This window comes from Saccopteryx bilineata, chromosome 1, assembly GCF_036850765.1.
Source record: "Saccopteryx bilineata isolate mSacBil1 chromosome 1, mSacBil1_pri_phased_curated, whole genome shotgun sequence".
Taxonomy (NCBI): Eukaryota; Metazoa; Chordata; class Mammalia; order Chiroptera; family Emballonuridae; genus Saccopteryx; species Saccopteryx bilineata.
Window position 1 is genome coordinate 379,876,411 of NC_089490.1, and position 24,102 is coordinate 379,900,512.

General features: G+C 46.4%; 1 protein-coding gene across 5 annotated transcripts in view; it reads right to left on the reverse strand.

The window, feature by feature from the left end:
* SLC1A2 (solute carrier family 1 member 2) overlaps positions 1 to 24,102 on the reverse strand; it is a 97,101-nt gene that overhangs the window by 40,195 nt on the left and 32,804 nt on the right. For all 5 annotated transcript variants that reach the window (XR_010728108.1, XM_066251271.1, XM_066251272.1 and 2 more), the window contains exons 2-6: positions 19,300 to 19,439; positions 16,908 to 17,060; positions 14,292 to 14,542; positions 8,771 to 8,939; positions 4,428 to 4,554 (exon numbers count right to left, since the gene is read on the reverse strand). Coding sequence is in view for 4 of the 5 variants with exons in the window: in XM_066251271.1 (XP_066107368.1) it covers positions 4,428 to 4,554; positions 8,771 to 8,939; positions 14,292 to 14,542; positions 16,908 to 17,060; positions 19,300 to 19,439 (840 nt within the window). In the remaining variant the exon portion in view is untranslated. The remainder of the gene's footprint in view (positions 1 to 4,427; positions 4,555 to 8,770; positions 8,940 to 14,291; positions 14,543 to 16,907; positions 17,061 to 19,299; positions 19,440 to 24,102) is intronic.

Here is a 24,102-nt window from a genome sequence, read left to right on the forward strand (position 1 = left end):
AGAGGGTGGGCCAGACACTTGGAGTGGAAGTAAATGGAGTTAACTCTTTAGGAGTTTTGATTTCAGTGAGTAAAAACTTTCTCAGTCCCACCATAAAGCCACTCTGGTTCTGCCCCGCACATTGCCAATGGCAATGGCAGTCTGCCAGTTTGGGATGCATCTTTAAAGAACCCGGAATCAGAGGAGTATGCCAATAAAGAATTAAAGATACATTCCAGTCACGTAAAGGTGCTGTCTGTACTCAGCTCGGAAAGAAACACAAATATCCATTTTGCCCAGTCCACTTAGGGAGAGGTGTTCTGGCTCTTCAAGGAGTAACTTTTGCTGAGTTACCATATGTGGGTTAGAACTTTTCATCAGGATAAAGTAAAAATTGGCTCATAGAATCTCCAGGACGCTAGCCCTCCAGGGTCTTCCTTTAGCTAATACATAGAAGCTCAACTCAGCACAGTGGTCTACAGGGTCCACCTTCTACGTTCCAATGTCACCATTTCCCACCACCAGCCCTCTTACTAAACAACCACAGTCCAACCACTCCAAACCTTCCTTTAGACCCTTAACAATACTTCACTTGCTGTTTGTTTCTCCTGAAAAATCCTCCTGTTGGTTCTTCATAGAGCTGCCCCTCAGTCTTCGGCACTCCCTTCCCCCACCCGTGAGAGTCCACTCCTTCCTTCCATCGCCCATCGCTCTCTTCCCCAATTGCCTGTCTATTGACTTTGTAGAACTGATTACTATATGAATTGCTATTTGCTTCCTTTCATTTTTTCCCCTTCTCTCTTTTCGATCGAATGTAAGTTCCATGAGGACAGAAACCTTTCTCTGTCTTCTTCGCCATTATATCACCAGTGCCTACAAATGTTTTTGGCATTGAAAAGGTGCTCAAGAAATACTTGTGGAGTGAAAGGATGGATGGATGGATGGATGGATGGATGGATGGATGGATGGATGAAGGTGGGTTAACTGGGAAGGAGAATTCAAAGAGTAAGCAGAGATTTCACTTCTCACTTGTTTCTATCATGGTGAGATTATAAAAGTTTCACTTTTTGTTTAAGTTTTTAAGATTAAAAAACATTTTAAAGAACTTTGCAAAAATGAGGATATGAAAATCACACCAAAATTAAGGGTTTCTCTCTCTCTCTCTCTCTCTCTCTCTCTCTCTCTAAGAATCAGAATTCATGAATAGAGAGAAATAAAGACTAGGGACTAAGTTGATGGCAGTAATAGTAATCACAATATAACAACAATTGCACTAGTTCATAGAAAGTGCTTAGACAGGTCCCAGAACATAGGAAATGTTCCAAAACTGTTGGTCACAATTTCACTTCACTCTCACAGCGATTCTATGATGTGGATTTTATCATCAATCATTTAACAGATCAAGATGTTGTGTTTGGAGTGTGTCTAACTGGCCTAAAGTCACACAACTAGTAATAGGAGGATCCTGAGTTCAATCCAGCACGAATCAGAGGTTCACTGAAGAAACACTTTCACACTCTCCCCTCACAGGCTGTGCAAGATGGGGCATGTCAATTTCTGTGCTTAGTTTTCTCGTCTGATAAATGGGGCTAACAAAAGTACCTATTTTTGCTAGGTATTATTATAAAACATAAATGAATTAATGTACATTAGAATAGTAGTAGTAAGCCTACTTCAGGAATCTGGTGAGGCTTAGTTATGATTTAGAAGTGACTATAATAATTATTATTACCTTTTCAGTAATAAGCAGGTACAGTACAGTCATCAAAATAGTACTGAGCCTACAGCAAGAATTGACTAACTCTAAGCTATAATTTAATAATTATTGTGAGAAGAACAGTAATCTCCTTAATGTTATATGTGCTATTATTACTATTCATACTACCACACAAAGAAGAATATAGAAGAACTCTGATTCTTTAAGCTTTGAGGGGGTCAGTTAGAGAGTAGCTGGCTCTTTTATCCAGAAACTTCTCACACTTGTTATCAAGTGCTGATGAGGCAGCTAAAGAATGAAAGAAATGTGTAGAATTGGCATCTCCTGTCATGTAACACCCTCCTGATGGTGTGCCGAGATGAGGTAACTACACAGCTGTCTGAAATCATTCCGGAGGTCGTATTCCTGACTCACAACTGCTATTCATCTCCTGGGATATGGTGCTAAATCTTTAGGAGTTCTGGTCTCAGTAAATAAGAAAGTTCCTGATCCACACCACCCTCCATCCCTGGGGAGAAGAAAGGTTGAATTTTATCCCATGACTCATCTAATTTCCTAGAAGATTCCCTTTCTTTCAAGGGCTCGGTGGGAATGACGTTGGTACCAATGAAGGAAGGAGCTTTCATACTCTGCCCACATCACTGGCATCACAATACAGAGAAAGGAAGTGCATTTTTAGAGCAAGGATGCTCAGTCTGAGAGCAATTCTAGGAAACAAGAGGTCTATTCTGCTTTATGTGTTGCCATTTAGTAAATTCTCAGCGTGTTCACGGTGGATGGGAAGATTTTTAAAAACATTTTACAGCATCACATTGTGTGTGACTTTAAATCTTCACACAAAGGCAATATTCAGAAATCTAGTAGTGCCTGGGAAGTTGAAGAATCAGTACAATAATAAAAAACAACACATTGTTTTACTAGCATCCTTTCCGTGTTTTAAAAGTACAAGAAAGCAATGATCTGAACAAGTGAGTCTATTAACTATGGTTCATGAAATCACAACAAACATCTTCATTGACCTGAGATCTTGGGGTCTTCAGCTGGCCCTCTTAGTCCTGAAAATTTAGTAAGAATTACTCTAGGCCCATCGGTGTGTCTGGGTTGGTGGAGATTTTAGAAAAAAGGTCAAGAAGGTGTTTTTGCCCTTGTAAGGTGGGAGTAGGGGCCAAGGAAAAGAAGAAAGAGGAAAGGTAGAATTTCAGTGGAAGGCACCTCATAGAAAGGGGAAAAGACCAGAGGAAGGTTGAGGACAAAGGTGAGTACAGGGCAGGGCCATGAATAGACGGGGAATTTGTCACCCAGAATTTCTGTGCCCAATAGAACACAGATGTGATTTGGTCTAATAATGTTTTTATTTTTTTTCTAATCAGACACATGGGACTCTCATAAGGGTCTGAAACAAATATATGTTAAAATCTGTCAGAAACAGGGCCAACAGAGCGTTTCAGTGACAGAGGGTGGCACCGCTTCCTTGGTGAAGGAGTGGACACTCATGATCTCCTAGGCTGCCTAAGATTTCAGACCCACTGAGTGCACACACACACATTGTAGAGACAATGTGGCTTAGATGATTCAAACAAAAACACCGCCACCCACTTACCCATCAAGGATGTTGATACCAAGATGAACTCCAGCTCTCCCTAGCCACATAACCTTAGGCAAGTTCACTCACCCCCCAGAAAGCCTCAGTTGCTTTTTCTGTAGAATGGGAATCGTAATTCATCTTTGCAGGGTTGTTGGGATTGTATTTGATAGGTACTAAGCACCTGTCATGGCTCTTGGCAGACAGAAGAAAATCAATAAATGATAGTTTTTATTATTATCATCATCATGATGTTAAAGAATCAAGATTTAGTGTGTCTGGGCCACAGTTTTCTCTTCTGTAAAACTAAAGGGTGGGCCCAGATTCCTAAGAGCACTTACAGTTCTGATATTTCCTCTGTGATTTTACTTTTGCTTGCACCATCTGAGAACCACCTCTTTTTTTTTTTTTTTTTTTTTTTTTTTGCTATTTGAGTCATGAGTGACCAGGTCAAAGACACACAGCTTGTGAGCCACAGAGTAGTGGAGCCGTGGGTCCTGCCATCTCCCCGGCGTCCTGGGCCTGCCTTACTGTTTCCTGATATGGCTCAGTTTCAGTATTACTGATGGGTCTTTCCAGCTTCTCTCTCTTTTTTTGTTCACTTGTTTGTCTTCTCTCAGGGCAAGGGTTCGCAAGCTCTTTATGGAAAGGGCTAAATGGTGAGTACTGCAGGCTTTGCAGGCTACACGGTCTTGGCCAGGACTACTCACCTCTGCTGTTTAGCACAACAGCTACCCTATGTACTCTGCGGGCAAACAGCTGTGGCTGTGTTTCAATAACACCTCATTTATGGCGCAGAGTGTAAATTCATATAATTTCTATGTGTTGTAGAATATTTCTACTCCTTTGATTTTTTTGGTTTTTTTTTTCAGGAAAATAAATATACAAAACTCATTCTTAACTCGCAGGCCACACAAAACAAATGGCAGATAGAATTTGGCGCATGGGCTGGTTTTTCATCCCATTTTCTAAGGAAAGCCACCCCCCCCCACCCCCGCAAAAAGAGATTTTCAACTCTTTCTCAAAGTTTTTCCAGAGAACCACACCTGCCCACTTTTTCCTGCTGAGAGGGCTCCAGTATTTTTGGGGGGGGGACCCCGAGACCTTGTCGCACCCCCATCACAATGAAGTAAGAATAAGCCCACTTACCACATGATCATGATCACTAACTTCATTACAATCTCATTCAGAATGTTGAAGAATTCCACCATCAGTTTGGCCTGCTCTCCCATCTTCCCCATGGCGATGCCAAAAGCAATGAAAAACCCTATCAGACCTGTTGGGGGAATCACATTGCATAGAAGAACACATTATATAGTACGTGTTTCTCCTCACTTGCCTGTCACCATTGCCAGTGTGTACAGACACATGCTCATGCCGGCTACCCACGTTGTGAATGAGGCGTGAAAAGGCAAAAGCATTAGAAGTCACACTGAGAATACCTTCCCCCTAACAATGATAGCTTTCCTTAGCACTTTACCTGGGTAAGTGGAACTGTCAGGAGCACTAGCTCCTTGGAAAAAAACGAATTCGTTTTCATTCCCAAACCAAAAACTACTCTCTCCTCCGCACTTGTAAAATCATGAGTAAGCACATTTAATTAGCACCTAGATTAACGAAGGAAGGCTTGTTGGGATTCGGAAGCCAGCATGCGAACTTGGGAGCTAATCTGAGAACAGCAGAGACCAAGTAGCCAGCGAAGGCTCTGCCCAGGTTATGTCCATGTTGGCTTGGTGTCATCCCAAATTCATGCGTGGCTGCTATGTTTCACTCTAGGAAAATCCTAAATGTAAACTTATTTTTCTATGGCTATTTGCCTAATGTGAGAAGGAGGAAGAATGTCAAGAGATCAAATGGAAAGCAAAGAAAAATCCAAAACAGTTGGGAAACCCCAACTAACCCAGTTTGTTTGGGTTGAACCTGTTATTAATTCATCAGAATTTTTTTCACAGTCAAAATGGTTAGAGTGTTTTGGGTTTTGTTGTTGTTGTTGTTGTTGTTGTTTTTGTATTTTTTTCAGGCTCTTAAAGACAGAATGTAGACTTTGTTACTTCCTGGCCCCTCAGCCCTTCTCCAGCCACTTGGCATCACTTGACTTATATCTGAGTTCAGCCCCACCTCCGCCTCCAGGGTCAATCCTCAGCCCAGCCAGAAGGATTTCAGGAGCTCTCTCTCCACCTCATGATGCCAGTGTCAAATTGCAGTAGGGCTGGGACCAACTCCAACACTCAACCTGACTTTTCCCTCCGTCAGCCCCCTGCCCTGCCTGGACTCACACTCAGCCTGGGTGCACTACACGGCTAATAAATATCTCCAGGACCACCTGGGGACTGTCTAGATTTCTGATTTCTAATCACCATGTGCTCCCCAAAACTCGTGGCTGCTCTTGGGGTTTCAATTCTGATGACCTGCATGGATTATATTATATAAATCAATGTCACTGTCCCATTGGCTAGCGAATCTGGTTACCACTTGACTTTTCTCTCTGATCGGCAGTATGCACCCGCCTCTCCTCCCTCTCTTTTCCTCCTCTTCCCCACCCCTGCCCTGTCCCAGTGTGGTATTCCTAATTTCCAGTCCCTCCCTGATAACCAGTTCCCTGGTGTGCCCAGTGATGCCTAACGTCTTGAGCTACATCAAGGAAATGATACCATTACAATCTGATTCTCTTAAAAGAGAATTCTTTCTCTCTGAATCTCTGATTTACCTTTTCCTTAGTCACCAAAACCACTCAGCACCCCCACACCAAGCAAATACCCACCCAGATTGTTCAGCTGCCCTTCCCTGGTCCCTCTCCACCTTCAGCAAGAAGATTCCGGTACTTGCACATGAATTGTGAATCTGCGACACTTAATACTTCCCCTTTTCAGCTCTTGTCCAGAAGACGGACAAGTGACTTACAAGGGAGTCACTGGCGGTGAAGACAAAGGCTCGCTGAGAACTGCGTCCAGGAGAGAGTGGCCTAGTTCTGCAGCCCACGTAGGAAACCAAACCCAGGCTATTCTCAAGCCCTTCTCTTGAGGCAGGTTTGCGAGGTGTATGGTGAGAAATCATCTGAACATTCTGGCTGAGGATAGCTCGCATAATTTTATTAATTCCGCTTGGAAATATTAAGAGAAAATGAACAAGGTCTCATGGTCCCAAAGAACTAGAATAAAAAAGTTCCCCTTGAAAGGTCAGCAGAAACTGGCCGTTATCTATGAGTACAAGAGAGAGCTGTTTAAAGGAGCGATCTCTCACAAGTTGATTTAAGTAGTAGGGATTAGAGTGGAGCCCAGAAGTACTCTGGAAGTTTTCTGGGAAAGAAATAAAATCTTTACAGAAGTGCAAGGCCAGAGCCAGGGTTTTATCTTTATTTATTGCAATGCTTGATCTTTGGGACTTTCCAAAGCCCAAAACAAAACATGAAGAAAGTCACCATCTGCCTTTGGAAAACCATGGAAAGAACCGTATTTCAATTGAAATTTATAAATGGGAAGTTTCTCAACAGTCAACTTCCCTTGGCTTTCCAAGTCTCAAACTGCACTTGGAAACCCACGTTCAGCTCATTATTTCCCTCTGGAAACACTGACTCATTAAACTCGCTCACTGGAACAGTGGTGTTTCATTTGAACAAAGCCCTTTTAGACTTGGTCACTGGGGTTGAGGGAGCAGTGAGTGGTGTTGAAACTCCCAAGTACAATCAAAGGTCGTGTGACTTCCCAGAATCCACCAAGACTCTGGAAATGACCTCGAAAGTCTTCTGAATGATTCACTCCAAAGCTTTGGCCCCATTATTCATGATGTCAACCTCCTTCAGAGTGTATGAAAGACTATGGAGCCACTCTGACCACAGGGTTTGGGAGAGCAAGGGTAGTTGAGAAGGTCCTGAAAGTGTCATAAATATTTGGGCAGTGGGAGACAAGAGCTACCCAGGGGTGGATGCTGAGGATATTTGCAAACCCTCTTCAGAGACTCTCCCCTCTCTCCTCTCTCTTCTTCAAACTGATGCCAACAGTGTTTATTGATCTTCCATTGCCTGGCAACCGAGTCAGCCTATGGTCACCCTCACTCCACTTACCCAAACTGCTTCCTGGAAGAAAAAGAAATCCCTTACTGAAGCTTCTTCTTTTTAGCTTCTGGACAATCCTTCCCTCATACCTCTTTTAACCACTCTGAACAAATAGGAGTAAGGTTATTAAATTTAAAAAAATCAAATAGGATATCTAGTTAAAATTTGAATTTCAGATAAACAATGAATACATTTATTAAAAGATCAGTATGCCCCATGAATATTTGGGAAATACACTAAAAAATTATTTGTTGTTTACCTGAAATTCACATTTAACTGGGCATTCTGTATTTAATCCGACATGCCTACTAAGGAGATATAAGCATTCAATCTCTTAGACGATAAAGTAGAAGGACCACTGAGCTCATCCATTCCTATACAACTTCCACTCAAATCTTTAGAAATCTTACTTGTATGGATCAACATACATCCTCTACTCAGATTCCCCATCTTCCCCAGTGTATGGCCAAATGAACCTCTTTCTTGTTTTGAGGACAATATACGCATAGGTGGGGAATAAACTGAGCAAACTGAAGTCACTCACATTATGGGGGGCGGGGTCTCTATTCTCTATGGAGTGTGTTTCCTTATTGAGTTCCTCAGCTCACCTTTAATAATGAAAACAGCTCACATGAATAAGGCACATGGCATGTAGGACTATATTCTACATGCACACTCTCATTTAATCTTCATAGTGATCTAAAGGAAACGTCAGTTCCATCCCTACTTGGCCAATGAAGCTTCAGATGTGGGTCATCAGCCCAGAGCCAGATAACCAGTGAGCTGCCCATAAGGGACCCACACCCAGCCTGTCCCATTACAGAGCCAAAGAACCCCCCAAGACGGCATGCTAAGAACGCTCCAGCCCAAGGGAAACGGCTCATTAGAATTCCAGAAGGTGAAACCAGATACTCTCCTTTTGATAAGCTTCTTTTGACATCAAAGGCCAACACTTTATACTCCTGATAGCACTGCCTTTGTTTATAGACAGTGAGAGCTGGGGAGGAACATCACCCAACCACGCCTAGCCCAGTACTGATATACAAGGGTAACTCAAACAACAATGCTTAAGAAATGAAATAACCGGATGTGTACTTCATGAAATGGAGAATGAGAGGCAGTGACTGGCCACACCACACAGGAGGTCAGGGAACGTGCCCAGGGACTGTTCATCCTGTCTCTTTTCCCCACCTGATGTCTAGTAGTCAGGTCCCCCCATGATATTGCATCTTCCCATCTCCCTCTTCCTTAATCCCTCAGCTGTCAGCCCCGGTGACCCAGGGAGAGCCTCTGCCCCTCCTACCGCCCCCCCCAGGAGGGCAGAGCCTCTGCTTTCCTGAGGGGGGAGTGTGGGAGCCTAGCTGCTGAAACACGGGAGAGGCTGGCCCTGGTCTCGGAGGCCAAGGCGCCATTCCAGGAAGACGAACACCGGGCTGCCTACCTAAGACATTCATGCCGTCCTTGAACTCCAGGCCCTTCTTGATCACCATCTTGGTTTCCTCAGGCGCCTCTGTCGCAGCCTCGGTCAACAGCGAGATGACAGAGTTGGTGACATTGCCCTCCTCTTCGGGCTCAGGTGCCACCAGGACTTTCTTTGTCACTGTTTGAATCTAATGGAGGGAAAGAAGAAAACCACATAAAGATGAGGTTGGGTCTAAAAGGTCACTGAATGCCTGGCTTGAAAGTTCCCAGTTATGCTAAAAATAATTTAGAAATGCCAAAACAAGGTTATGAAAATTGGGGGATATTTTATGTTTGTGTTTAACAAAGTGAGGTTTTATTACACATACACAGTGGGATATGATAGTCCTCACCCAATGATGATTACAAGATTTATCACACTCATTTGTAATGTACCATAAACAGAATGGTTCAGTAACGGGACACAAGCTCCAAGCTGGGGGTGGACATGCACGTCTTCTATGCCCACGACCACAGCTCTGTATCTCAGACAATACCGACTGTCCAACATGGACGTTCTTCAGCATTGTGAGGCCCAGCAGGATGACGCTCCTGGCCCCTCGTCATTAAACTTGGTCAAGAGGAGGATAAGGGTCTTGGCAAGGATTAAGTCAGCACCTCGTGATCTGCCTGTTCAGCTCTTTCCAGCCTGGTTCCTGTGAGTCAGTCTTCACAGACTAACTTATGAGGGTCCTTCGAGAGCCACGCTCTTCAGGGCATCTCCATCCGAATGCCAGGTGTGCCAGGGGCCAGCAGCCACTATGGCAGGGGCATTGGCTGTGTTTCAGATCTAGAGGTAAGGTGGGAAGACCCCTGCCACTTCTGGAGAGTGAGGCCAAGCCTTACTCGATATTCCCCAACATTCTGTCCAAGTGGCTTCCCCAGAACCTCTCATACTATTCCTCAACATCTGTGGCTGCTGTCCTATTTTTAAGGGTGCCAAATACCCTGCAGGCTGTGAAAACTCACACCCAAGCCTAGAGAAACACTACCTCCAGGGGCGTGAAAATAGAACTCATGCGGAATCCTAGAATGTCAGTACCAGCAGTAGTAGGCAACAGATGGCTAAACTCTGAACAGACACGGGAAAGGAAGCATGGAGAACTCAAGGGACTTAGACATCGTAGAGTTATTGGCAGAGCTGGGACTTCAGCTCAGGTGGCCTGACCACCGCTGAGTTCTTTCCACCACATTGCTGCATGGTAAACTCTGTACCCAATCCTACTGCAGCTGGACCCAGGGTAGGCAATGTTTATCTAACCATCCATCCTCAATGAGAGGGAACAAGGCACAGCGTTCTCTGAGGTGAGGCGAGGTGCTGTCTCTTCTAGCCTGGAAACGTGCTCTCGGGCAGGGAAGGAGAAAGCCCAGGCTGAGTGTGTGAGGTAGGGAACAGGGAACAGGCAGGGGTGGCCCCTGGTCTGGGCAATGTTGGCATGAAGAGAGAATTCAGGAGTGATCAGAGGGAACCTTCTGTAAGCAACAGAGCCATGCTCCTAGGAACAAATGGGGGACCAGGAGCCAACTATAGGCCTATCCTGTGAATGCCAAAGAAGCCAAGGCTTGAGATCAAAGTTGCGAAGGTCACAGACTTAAAGAAATGGTGGCTTCCAGGATCAGGCTGGAGGCCAGGTGCTACACGTGTGACATCAGTTACCTGTTACATCAAGACTAGTTCCTTGGACTCACAGGATTGAGTACCTGACCTAGACTGACAGCTAGGAGACGCTGAAGCAGGCTTCAACAGGGGTGATGGCTGACTCCAAACCCCAGCTTCCAAGTAGCACAGGGCAGTGGCTTGAGTTGAACGTGGGGAGATAGGGGTATTGAAGCACAGACCTGACTGCCTGAGCTCTCAACTCAGCACCTGTTTGGGCTGGACAGTCCCGTCTGGGTACCAACTCCGGTCTACGCTAGTCCAAGCACCACGGTCTCTCACTTTGAAGCCTGCAAAAGCCTGCTCAGTGGCCTTTCCTCCTCTCTTCCTGTCGACCTACAATCGCCAGGTAAGTATAGCTACCGAGAGCTCTGTCTATATCCACAGCTGCCAGATTATTATTTTTTTTATAGTAAAGCAGTTATCTCTCTGCCTAAAACTCTCTTAGAATAAGAACCACGTCTGACCCGAGCCCACCAGGTGCTGCGAGAGCTGAGTTTGGCTTCCTCCCCTCACTCACTCACTCCCCACACACTGGCCTCCCTTGGCTCTGAGCACGCCAAGCACTTCCCAGTCCAGCCTGAGCCTCTGCTATGCCAGCCGGCCCCCAGGTCCCAGCCTGGCTCGTTCTGACCCCTCAGTGGCTCAGCTCAGACAGCTGCCCGACCACCGCCTTGTCAATCAGCCTGCCTCCGACCCTCAGGGCACACATCTTCATTTTAAAGCATTTTGTGTTTACCTGATATTTTCTCTGCTCTAGCCCCCCTGACCCAACATAAGTAAGCTCCACAGAGCAGCGACAGCAACTCTCATTCCTTTGGCCTTCTGAAGACAGGAGAGAGCGTGGCACCCAGGAGGTGCTCACAGTATCTGTTGAACGAGCAGATACAGATCACTGAATTCCCTGGAAGAGAAGATGTGCTGTGGTCCCCATTGCCCGGCACGGTTGAACGTGCTCAGGCCACACCTTACAGCCACCGGTCACCTGGAAACCTCACCGTGGCTCCCAGTCAGCCTTCAGCAGCAAGCAGGAGGCCTCCCGTCTCTGAGACACAGGTCCTGCCACCCTGGGCAAGGCAGCCTCTGCTCTGGGGACAACACACCTTCTTGATGTCTCTGTGTCTCACTGGTCATGAAGCCCCCTCCCACCAGGGCAGCCTCTGCTCTGGGGACAACACACCTTCTTGATGTCTGTGTGTCTCACTGGTCATGAAGCCCCCTCCCACCAGACAGGTGATTTGAAATCACTTCCAGCTTCACCCATGGACGGGAAGGCACCTCTCCAGCACCTTTTCTCCCTAGTAATGTGATGTCCCCCAATAAGAGTTCCGTTTCTTTCTTTTTTTATTCATTTTAGAGAGGAGAGAAAGAGACAGAAAGAGAGAAGAGGGGGAGGAGCTGGAAGCATCAACTCCCATATGTGCCTTGACCAGGCAAGCCCAGGGTTTCAAACCTGTGACCTCAGCATTTCCAGGTCGACGCTTTATCCACTGCGCCACCACAGGTCAGGCCAAGAGTTCCGTTTCTTCTAACCCTCTTCGAGGCCCTCCGCGGCCCAGTGGGAGTGCAGCTGGTTTAAGATCCCTTCCCTCCAGGCTGCCTACAGTCTGGCTTAAGGAGTCTGTGCCCTCCCTTACCCTGGGGTAAAAACACAGTTTTGCCCCTGTCCTAACCCAAAGGGCACATGATTCTGGGCTTAGCTGGGTGGCTAAGGGCTAATTCCTCATATGAATTTTGCCAGTGGAGGGGTGGGGTCTAAATGGGACCGGGGCAGGCAGTGGCCTAGTTCTCTGTTCTAATGGTGACAGCAGTCCCTCATCATGGGCATGCAGAGAATGCCTATTGACCAGAGAGGTCATCAAGTATGAGCATGGCGGACACCACAGAAACTCAGCCCAAGACCAGAGCAAGAGCTTGGAGTGCCCGCCCGCTTCTCAATCCTGCTTTATGGACTGCCCTCCTGCACAGAGCATTGTCATGACCTGGAACCGAAAGGAGGCCAGGATCGGTCCCTCCCCCGTCCCTCTCATGCTGCCCCTCCCCCACTCTTCTACAACCTCAGCTTCCAGCAGCTTCGGTTCCAGAGTGTTTGTTCCAAAATACTAAGAATAGACTTGGCACCCAATTGTGTCTTTCACCCCAAAGCAGGCGAATTCACCTTCTAAGCAGGCTGGCTGAGGGCCACGTACATTCCACAGAGAGAGTGCCAGTGGGCACCCCCTTCCTTAGCCTGCTTCTATCCACCCCCCTCCGGGCTTCCTCTGCCTGGAACGACTCCTGGCAATAGAGCTCCTTGCTACAAGGGGCACCAAAGTGGCACTGGGAGTCGGAAAACATACCCCAACCCAGAGTCAGCAGTTGCACTTGGGGGGCAGCTGGGAAGACAGACTTTTCCTCTAAGTGACTTACGATCATTCTTCTGTGACTCCCTGGGAAAGGCGGAAAGATGCTTCGTGGTTCTAATGTAGGTCCCACTTGAGCTGAGGGGAACTGAGGTGTATCCCGACCTGAACTGGCCCGAGAGCCAGACGACAGGCTGGTGAGTGGGGCCCAGGCTGCTACCACCGTGGTTCCACTCAGCAGAAGCATCTATTTTTAAGGATTGCCAGTTTTTAGACATAGATATGCCTGTGCGCGGTTGGTAGGAGGACACACTGCTGCAGACGTTCATAGGGCTGTTTTACAACACCCAGCCAACTAAAAATATATACCTCCTCTACAGCACATTTTAGCTTCTAGGAATTTAGCCTTTAGAAACACTATGCAATCATGAAAAAAGAAAGAAAGCAAGGGAGAGAGAGAGAATGCTAAAACACTTTTAAGTAAAAAAGCAAGGGGCCCTGGCCAGTTGGCTCAGTGGTAGAGCATCAGCCTGGTGTGCAGAAGTCCTGGGTTCGATTCCCAGCCAGGGCACACAGGAGAAGCGCCCATCTGATGCTCCATTGGAGCAAAGATGGCCCGAGCACTGGGGATGGTTCCTTGGCCTCTGCCCCAGGTGCTAGAGTGGCTCTGGTCGCGACAGAGCGACACCCCGGAGGGGCAGAGCATCGCCCCCCTGGTGGGCAGAGCGTCGCCCCCTGGTGGGCGTGCCGGGTGGATCCCGGTCAGGCCCATGCGGGAGTCTAGCTGACTGTTCCCGTTTCCAGCTTCAGAAAAATACAAAAAAAAAAGAAAAGAAAAAGCAAGGTGACAGCAACATGGTATGCATAACGCAGCAGCACTTGGGCAGAATTTCCTTAAAGATTATGCAAGTGTGAGTTTTACACAGACACAGGCAAAATTCTCATTGTGAGTAGCTCCAGGGAAGGGAAGACCTGATTGTTTACTTTGTGTACATCTATACTCTTTAAGCTGTTCACAGTCCTCATGCATTACCTCCCAATTTTAAAAAGACCCAATTCCCAAGGCCCAGCCTGGAGATTTGATTCTGTAGAGCATATGTATTCTTTTAAACACACCATGTGTGGTTTTGCTATACTGCCAAGATCTAGAACCACTGGAAACTCTGGAGAGTTGTGGGCAAGGGTGATAAAATGTGCCCTTGCATGATGCAGACAAAAACAAAAGCAAAAGACAAAAAAAAAAAAAAAAAAAAAGGAAAGGAAAGGAAAAAGGGAGAAGTGGTAATGCAAGCTAAAATAAGGGGGGAAGTGGGGAGAGGTTAAAAAACCCACAAGACCCCAAGCCTCACATCCTGACCCACATCATCTGCTACACACCGAGACAGAGGTGATTAAATACTAAGAACATCACCCCTAGAGCTGCTTCATTGAAACAGATCCCGAGTTAGCACGTGGGTAGCTCGGGCACTCGGAGAACCGAGGACATCAGAACTTTGTGTTACCTGTTGGAAACAAGCCTGGACAAGGTTTTCTGGGAAGAGATTTCGAATAAGGTCCAGAAAGGCATCCAGGCTGGACACTTCATCATTCTTCTTCCCAGGCCCCAGCTGCTTCTTCAGTTTGGGGTTCCCTGGGTGGATAGCCAAGACCAAGATGACCCCCAGGACAGCAGCAATGATGGTCGTGGACATGTAATACACCATGGCTCTTGTGCCTAAGCGCCCACTGGCTTTAGCGTCCAGGCCTGACAACCCTGGATTGAAAAGAAATCCAGAAGGATTCATTCTGTGAGGTTTTTGTTAGTTACCCATCACCGCATACCTACAACTTGGCTTCCTATTACTCAAATGCGTTAATACTTAATTAAACCTCTTTCTACTGAATATCTGGCCAATCCAACAGTTACAATTCTATTTTCCAAAGACATTTAAAAATATTTTTATTGATTGATTGATTTTTTAGAGAGAGGAGAGAGAGAAAAAGAGGGAGGGAGAAGCAGGAAGCATCAACTCATAACAGTTGCTTCCCGCATGTGCCTTGAGCAGGCAAAGCTCAGGGTTTCAAACCGGCGACCTCAGCGTTCCAGGTCAACACTTTATCAACTGTATCACCACAGGTCAGGCTCCAAGACATTTTTAAGATTTCAGAGAACTAGCCTGACCAGGCGGTGGCGCAGTGGATAGAGCATCAGACTGGGATGCAGAGGACCCAAGTTCAAGACCCCAAGGTTGCCAGCTTGGATGCGGGCTCATCTGGTTTGAGCAAAGCTCACCAGCTTGAGTGCAAGGTCGCTGGCCCAAGCAAAGGGTTACTCAGTCTGCTGAAGGCCCGCGGTAAAGGCACATATGAGACAGCAATCAATGAACAACTAAGGTGTTGCAACGAAAAACTGATGATTGATGCTTCTCATCTCTCTTCATTCCTGTCTGTCCCTATCTATCCCTCTCTCTGACTCTCTCTCTGTCTCTGTTAAAAAATAAAGAAAGAGTTCAGAGAACTAGGGAGAGTTGAAAAGCTCTGGCCCAGAGTTTATAAACTAGTTGGCGACTACTTTTGTCTGCCTGCAATCGTGAGTTAAGGTAAAGCTGAATAAATTCGATTTTTCATTCTGAGATTATGTCCTTCCTAATTTGGTGTAAAAATATCCTTTATTTTACACAGTCATGGTGCGGGTGCATGCTAGTTTTTTTTTTTTTTTACTTGTTTTCTTTGTTGCTGCTTTTAATGTCCTCACTCGGGAAAATAAAAAGGGCCCTACGTCAAGCCTCAAAGCTTCTGCATATATTACTGGCCATTGAAATTGAGCCTGGAATGGTGATGTAGCATAGCCCCCTCCATTCTCCACCTGTGTAGGGATTAACACACATGTGCATAAAGCACCCCCAGAAAAGGATGGGTGCTTCATCTACACTGTGGGAGGCTCTGTGATTATTGGAGGGAATTTCAAGCAAGTCACAAAAACTCCAGCTTTCATGGTTTTTTTCCAGTTGTATCTTCTGTCTTTCTGCTTCTTGGTTTCAGTTCCTGCTTTTACTAGACAGAGAGAGTATACCCTGTTTTCGGCCTGAAGGAGGAAGTCATTGATGTTGACTTTTCTGAATTAAACTGACCCATACATGACCCACTTCTCCTTACAACCTAACAGTCTGATTCTGGCCAACGGAAGCTAGATTTCCTTACCAGGTTGGCCAGCGTACAATCAGTTAAACAGGCATGGAGAACATTGTCTCTGGTTTGGAAAGGAGCATGTAAGGTGCAAGCACAGCCTCATCAATCTGGGGCTGAGTGATGAGATTTTCTGGACACCACGTCTCAGCATTTCTGGTCACTGGATTCACTGGTTGACCAGCTATGAGACTATACAACAACCTGCCTTAGCATCTAAAGCTCTTGGAATTACCAGAGTTTCATTTCCTTCATAAGGTGGACAGTCCAGAGGGACAGCTTTCTCCAGGTCACCTTGCCTGTTGGCACCTACCTATAGACCAAAGCCCAGAGTCTCACCCTTAACTCAGGTTAATCTCTAAACTACAATAATTTCCACACTGTTCTAGTAGTATTATTTAGTAAAGAGAAAAGTACCAGTATAAAACCTAAGGAGGGGAAAAATTCTTTTATATAAAACATTTTTTTTTCAGCCAAAAACAAGTAACCATAATACACAGAAGGTAACTTTCTTCTGAAAAGTCAAAAAGCTTTCATATCTAGTATTTCATTTGTTTTAATACTTTCTTCCCTCTACATCCAATTAAATAGTATAGAACATTTTTCTTCTCTGTTTATTACCTTGATTAGTTTCTGAACAAAGTGTAATTTGGAAAATGAGAAAAATATACATTAAAAATTAAAATCACTACTGATACCATCATTTTTTAACATAAGGCTGTTTCCTTTGTACCTTTTGTTGCTAGATAGAGAGATGGACTGAAAAATAGGTGGCAAACTTCTTTTTAGGGTTGATGGTCCCCATTTTAAATGCAGGAAAACAAAGTCTCTACAGTGAAATGACACAAATGATCCCATTCATTCCTTCAACTAAGTTGAGATTCAATGGTCAATCTAAAAGCCGTAGCAAGAATATGACCCACTGTGGCCAGGCGCCAGAGAAGTAGACTTACCCGTGATTAAACTGGAGATGATGAGAGGGAGAATAAGCATTTTTAGCATCCTCATGAGTATATCCCCGGGGAAGGCTATTAACATAACCACATCGGGATCGATAGGAGATGCCAGGCGAAGAAGCCCTCCACATACTGCCCCTAGGATGACACCTACAAGGAAGGAGGGGACACAATCTGAATTTCTTTCTTTTTTTTTTTTCTGTATTTTTCTGAAGCCGGAAACGGGGAGAGACAGACAGACTCCCGCATGCGCCCGACCGGGATCCACCCGGCACGCCCACCAGGGGGCGACGCTCTGCCCACCAGGGGGGCGATACTCTGCCCCTCCGGGGTGTCGCTCTGTTACGACCAGAGCCACTCTAGCGCCTGGGGCAGAGGCCGAGGAGCCATCCCCAGCGCCCGGGCTATCTTTGCTCCAATGGAGCCTCGGCTGCGGGAGGGGGAGAGAGAGACAGAGAGGAAGGAGAGGGGGAGGGGTGGAGAAGCAGATGGGCGCTTCTCCTGTGTGCCCTGGCCGGGAATCGAATCCGGGACTTCTGCACGCCAGGCCGACGCTCTACCACTGAGCCAACCGGCCAGGGCTGAATTTCTTTCTTTTCTTTTCTTTTTACCCTCGTCTAATGAATATTTCTAAGGGCTTGTTCCAGGGACATTGACCTTCCTCAGACTTCTCTATTACCAGATGATGAGTAGCACGTGATGAAAATAGCACTAGAGGAGGGAAGCTGATGTTGATGACTAGTCAGAGAATACTTTGCATCTCCCACTACTCTACAAGGCAGCTCTGGACGAGTCAAGGAGAGGCTTCTCAAGCTTTATGGGAAGTATGTCATGGCACCTGGACCCCAACTTTTTGAGGCTATCGTCCATGTGTAGAGTCAGAGATTGTCAATAAAAACAATCCCAGTGCCAGATACGGTGTCTCCCCTCAGCCTAGGCCTGGCTACATGGCATGGTGTTTAATGTATTTCTTCCCTTTTAACTGGATTCCGATAAAAGGAACATTTGATTGAGTAAGCTAATGTGAGTTTACTTTTTTCTTTTATTTCCTTTAACTTCCAGTAAGTTCTCCATGGTTTGCCCTCAAGAAGTCAAGAAGTTTTGTCCTTGACTTCTATAGCCTCTCACATAATCTTTAGACTCACTGATCTTACAGAAAATTAAGGGGGGGGGCGGTCCCTAAAAATATATCACTTGGGAGGAAACAACTTGGGCCCAGATGGTGGTGAAAGTCTTTTGTTTTGCATATTTAGGGATTTCACAAGAAAATCTTCAGGTTTCTTTGAATAGGCAGCCAACATAAACAATCCCTGTGAAAGCCACAAATCCGGTCATAGCCCCAATGGACTGTAAGGGAGAGAGGAAGTTCCAGGTCTATGGGCAACAGTCTTTACTCCAGGGATGCCGAGGGAGTCCTGTGGCCATAAGCCTGACTTTTTCTGCTGCTACTGGTGAACAGTATACTTCTTCAGGGCTCATGATGAATGATATATGCTTGTATGGAGGGAAACCCTTGAAAAACCCTACCATGCCTATGGTTTCTTTCTACTGAGCGCACAGAGCTACAGCAAATTCCCCGCGCTGACCCTCGTCCACTGACATCCAAGATGTCTGGCTTGAAGCAGAAGCCATGGAATGAATGAAGGGTGCGGGTAGGTGGGGGGTGGAGGATGAGCTGCCGTTGCTTCTGTGCGTAGCCAGGTGAGGGCTGAAGCACAAGCGAGGGCTCAAGGAAATAAACGGTGTGGTTACCATTAAAAGCAAGTGAAATTCACCACATTTTCAATAAACCGTGGTTGAAAACCTAAGACCGCTATTATATTAACAGTCACACAAAAAGACGTGATGTGGGTGTGAGGCCTGCAGCCTGGGAGCTAGATAGACTTTCAAGACAGACCGGGAGCAGATCAAGCCTCTCCCACACTGACGGCAGCAGCCCCCGTGCTAAGTGACTCTAACTAGCGAAACGTTCAGAGGAGGTCTGGACGCCGACTTAGTGGGGTCTTCTGCAACTGTTGCCTTTATCCTGATGTTGTTCCTTCTCGCAATGTGGTACACTGACCACCTGCTCTGGAATCAGCTAGAAGGTTTGTTAAGATACAGAGTCCAGGACTTCACTCCAGGTGGCCCAAAGCCAAGTCTGCACAAGTAGGTAGCCACACTCAGGGGCAATGTCTGTGCACGCTGAAATTTGAGAACCCCTAGCCTCCCGATGAGGAGAACAAACGGCCAGGGCAGGAGCAGGGAAGATGATAGAGGCAGCTATGCTGGGCTAGCGGGACCTTAGTGGGGCACGTATGAGTCTGAGGGCAGGCTGCCGGAACCGGCTTCCCCACAGAGCCAGGGGAGACCCGGAGGAGGGGGCGGTGGGGAGCCACCTGTCACCCACCGAACACCGTCAGCGTGAGCAGCAGGTTCTTCCCCAGCTTGTCGCACACCCGCAGCCCCAGGTTCCGGTGCTTCGGCTCCTCCGAGCTCAGGTGGGTGTCATGCATCCGCACTTCGACCTGCTTGGGCATGTTGTTGGCACTGAAACAGAAGAGAAGGCCGTGGTTAGAGGCACCTCCCCTATCCTGTGTGGGGGGCACAGGCAGCAGGAGGAGTAACAGGCCTTCCCCAGGCACATCTGGAAATCTGGAAACACTAGCAAGAAAAGAAAAACAATAAAATCAACTCAGGGTACCCTGAGTTACAGTTCACCGATGAGCAGGACATTGGCACACAGTGAATAACTCTCAACTCAGGGTAACCTGAGTTACAGTTCACCGATGAGCAGGACATTGGGACACAGCGAATAACTCTCAACTCAGGGTACCCTGAGTTACAGTTCACCGATGAGCAGGACATTGGGACACAGCGAATAACTCTCAACTCAGGGTACCCTGAGTTACAGTTCACCGATGAGCAGGACATTGGCACACAGTGAATAACTCTCAACTCAGGGTACCCTGAATTACAGTTCACCGATGAGCAGGACATTGGGACACAGCGAATAACTCTCAACTCAGGGTACCCTGAGTTACAGTTCACCGATGAGCAGGACATTGGGACACAGCGAATAACTCTCAGAGTCAAGTATCCCTGTCCCGTTTGACAGAAGGTAACTTGCCCAGGGTTGCAGGCTAAAAGAAAAGGAGAGCAGACAGATATGTCTGGATCCAAAACCTGCGCTCCTCCCTTCTGTAACCACTGCAAAAGGGTGGCTCTTGAACAACTAAGCTCGGTAGAGTTGCAGCCCAAGTCACGCTAAACTAAAATGCCCCTGAGCCCTTCCCTGCCTTCCCCCATCCTAGACACGGAAACGTCAGAAATACTAGCCGTCCAAGTTCTGTTTCTCTTTTGGAAAAAAAAAAAAAAAGGTCTATCCAGTTTTTTTAAAAAATATTTAATCCTTTGTGGTTTTTAAAAGATCACTTGCATTATCAGGGCTCCACTAAGCTGCCCAAGCGTCAATGCCACTCAGTGTCAGAGAAGCAGGCCTCGGGAAGCACGTGATGACCTTCGTCCCTGGTGCAGCCTGGCCCTTTTCCAGACAAACCCCATGTCACCCAAGCTGTGCTGAGAGTCCGCAGTGGAGCCCTTGCCCGGGACACTGCTTTGTCATTCCCAGGCCAATAAGATCTCAAATTTAAGCTTTGAGGATTGACAGAGAGGGGCCAAATTTTTACTTTGACAATTTAGGACACTTTTGTTCGCTGCCATTTGCAATCACTGTTTGATAAGAGAAAAAAAAAAGTCTTTTACATCTAGAATGACAGGTAGGGAACCTGGGTTTCAGATCCTGGCTCATATCATTTGCTAGCTGTGTGGTGTGTCAAAACAAGGGCTTGATGGAACCTTGTGGAAATTGAAGTTGGCCACGTGTGGTAGAGAACCGCCATGGCACCTGATCCGGAGAATATGAAGAAGAGACACATAATACTCATCAAGTTCATGCCAAGGGTAGCATTAACTCAGGGGTCTACCCGGGTACACCACCACTCCCACGAGACACCATGCTTAGCTTCCAGTCTCAGAATTAAATCCAGGGACCCAAATACAACCATGTACTTACGTTTTCATAATAGTTTTGCTTAATATACTTGCTACCAAAATGCTTTAAAATTGGGAATAATGTTGCATGATCTAGTAGAATACCCAGATGAAATTATTAGTCAAAATATAAGCTTCTTAGTGTCCCCTCAATGGCCTAATTTTCTACTCACTTAGTTTCAGGCAACCTCTGACTCTGACATATGTGTGTGCTAGTGATCACTCAGACCATCTGAAAACAGAAATAGGACATGAGTGCTCACAGCAGGCGGATGACGTCCTTTCTGATCAGCGAGCAAGAAATACCACTTCCTTTCATCACCAAGTGAAATGGACAGAACAGTTCTTGTTACAAGACAACAGGGGCAAATGATCAAAACAATCTTCTCAATGTGGACAGACCACATTTTTTATGTTTGCACTGGGATCTTTCTATATTTTTAAACATTTCTCTAGCCAGTCATCTGAAGCTCTAACCAGAATATTGGCAACAGAGAATAGAGGTCACATGTGCTCTGAAACAGTGAATGCGCTCCACAAGCCAGCACTTGGCAAAACTCTGTGGTCCCCTTGAGGTTGTCATTCCCTGCCTTCTGTTCCAATCGATTCCCTCCCGCCATCGACGTTAGAATCAGGCACATGGTTGGCATTTAAGTGAGACTAACAAGCCTGTGAAGCAAACATTCTGGCAAGATTCATATGATGGAATGAAAGTGTCAGGTGTCAACACCACCATGTCAGAGTGAAAACACACCAACATAAGGTTAACGCATACGCCCAGCAATGTGGTCGGAGGCCTGTTGAGCTCCTAGGTGCACAAAATTGGTGCACATTCAATGGTATGTCTTTTAGGTGATGACAAAATGTCCCTGGAGCCCTGAATCAAAAACAGCCACATAAAAGTGGCAACATCAAAATGGTACGAATCCACAAGTATTTATTGAAAATATTTGTTTACTTGCCTTCTTAGAATTAGACAAAAGCTCCGGGTTTACAGGAGTTCCTACCATCTTTACATAGCAAATCATGCTTAAAGTACATCAAGGCTTCAGCTTGCATCTGGGGATGCAGGGGGCCCCTAAGAACTCTTTGTAAAGATTCTATATCAGTCAGCGATCACTGCATCCCCTGAACCCCTGGGGAGCCTGACCTGGGGAATATCATAGAATATAATGCTATATACTATTATATAACATAGCATAGAGATGCTTCTAAGCTTTATACACCTTCAGGAGAACAGACAGTTTTAAAAAATGAGACTACACACACCGAGAGCTATATAAGTGCTGGTTACTGAATACACATAGCTACAACGCCAATAACCGGGATGACTGGTGTTCACTGAGCACTCTGGGTCAGACACTGCACTCGGTGATAAGGGAGGTGTAAGCCTTGATCTTAACGCGCTCCTGAGGGGAAACAGAGAGTACACCGTACCTCACCTGTCTGCTTTACCTATGGGCCACGATAAAGCTCTACCCGGGATGACATGAAAAACGGTAAGAACGATGCCTAACCTAGCTTTGGGGAAAGAAGAAGATTGTTCTAGAAAGGACTGCGGGAAGGGCAGATGCCAGAGTTGGAGCATAAAGGATGGATTGAATTTAAATGTCGACGTCCTCCACCAGTCTGCAAACCCTGGGAGATCAGGACTGCGATCTTCAACACCTGGTACCGAGTGCTTGATCCATGTGTGCTCACGGAAATGGAGAATCGGAAGAGCAGCTAGGAAGGACGGCGAGCTTCCCCCTGGGAACACGGCCTTTCTGCCGTAGACGGGAGCGTACCACTTCAGCAAGCCTCTCGCCTCGCGGCCTCTGCTCCACAAATTTCTAGTGGGCGCGTGGTTCAGACCCCAGGCTCTTCTGGGAGTTAAAGATATACATCAACCAAACTGACCAAGTCCTTGCTCTCCTGTAGTGGTGCACTCTTGAGTGGAAGAACAAATAAATGGATAAGTTATATTTCAAGTGGAGATCTGTGCAAGAAAGAGGGGGGGGGGCATGTGGGGAGCAGGCAGAGTATTTGTATCAAGGGGCCAGGGAAGGCACCTGTGATATGAAGGCATTTGAACAGAAACCTGGAGGGAACAAGGGTTCCCGTAAATTAACTGTGCATGGTGTCCAGAGCTTAGCAAATAAATGGTGTCTGCAGAGTTTGGAAATTGGTCTATCCAAACTAGAGCCTGAAGCTCCCACCAGATGTCACTCCTGGTGCCCACGCGTTAGTTTTTAGTATGGGCGCTGATTCAAAGGAATGAGAAGTTAGTAATGCTGGAAATAGTAGTCCTATTTCCACCATAAATATGATAGACTTTCAACAACTCCTTCAGCTCCCCGTGAAAGAAAAGACAGTCCCCGAGGGAGGAGAGTGGGGCACAGGCAGAGGTCCGAGGTCACAGCAGCCTGCAGTGCGCATCCCTCGCAATGAGCAGAAAGGGCAGGAGTGGTCTGGGTAAACCCTCCAGATAAACGCAATCATTATTTCAAGTGAACACACCTCTCATGAATACTTCCTTCCTACCACCTTGGCTTTCCAAATAGATCCAAACACTAAGGACCCAGAAAGCCCAGGTGTGACTTGACTATACCCGATCCACAGGGCCTGATGCTTTCCGACACCGTGGACCACCTCTATTTCTACCGGGGTGCCTTCTGGATGGAAGATTTAGCAACGTACTTCCCTAAGAGTGGAGTCTCTGTAAGCTGACACCGTCAGATCTCTCTCCATTACCCAGCAAAGTAAAGCCATGTGGGCAGACAGCTGCTTGGATTATTAGAAACTTGAACAATGAGCCTATAATTTCCTTCAGCTGTAACGTCTCCATTAAATTATTTAAACCGCTGTTCATCTTGCAGTCGCTATCCTATTTTTTTCTCACGTAAATCCACGAGTCTTGCTTCAATGACAAACTGGAAACATTTTTTTTTTTTTTTTTTTTTTACTCAAAAAGGAACATATAATGGGGCTGGTGCTAAGTTTTAAACTATTCTCAGGACCTGCTTTTTATTAGCATTCGATTTCCCTCGCTCTGCCAAGAGCCTCTAATAATAGGCTCATTAGACGTGGTGTCGGATTCAGATTTCCTGCCTGCACGCTTCAGCGTCGCCTTATCTGGCACCAGATTCTTTATTCCTCCTTCACTGGCTCAGTGAGGTGT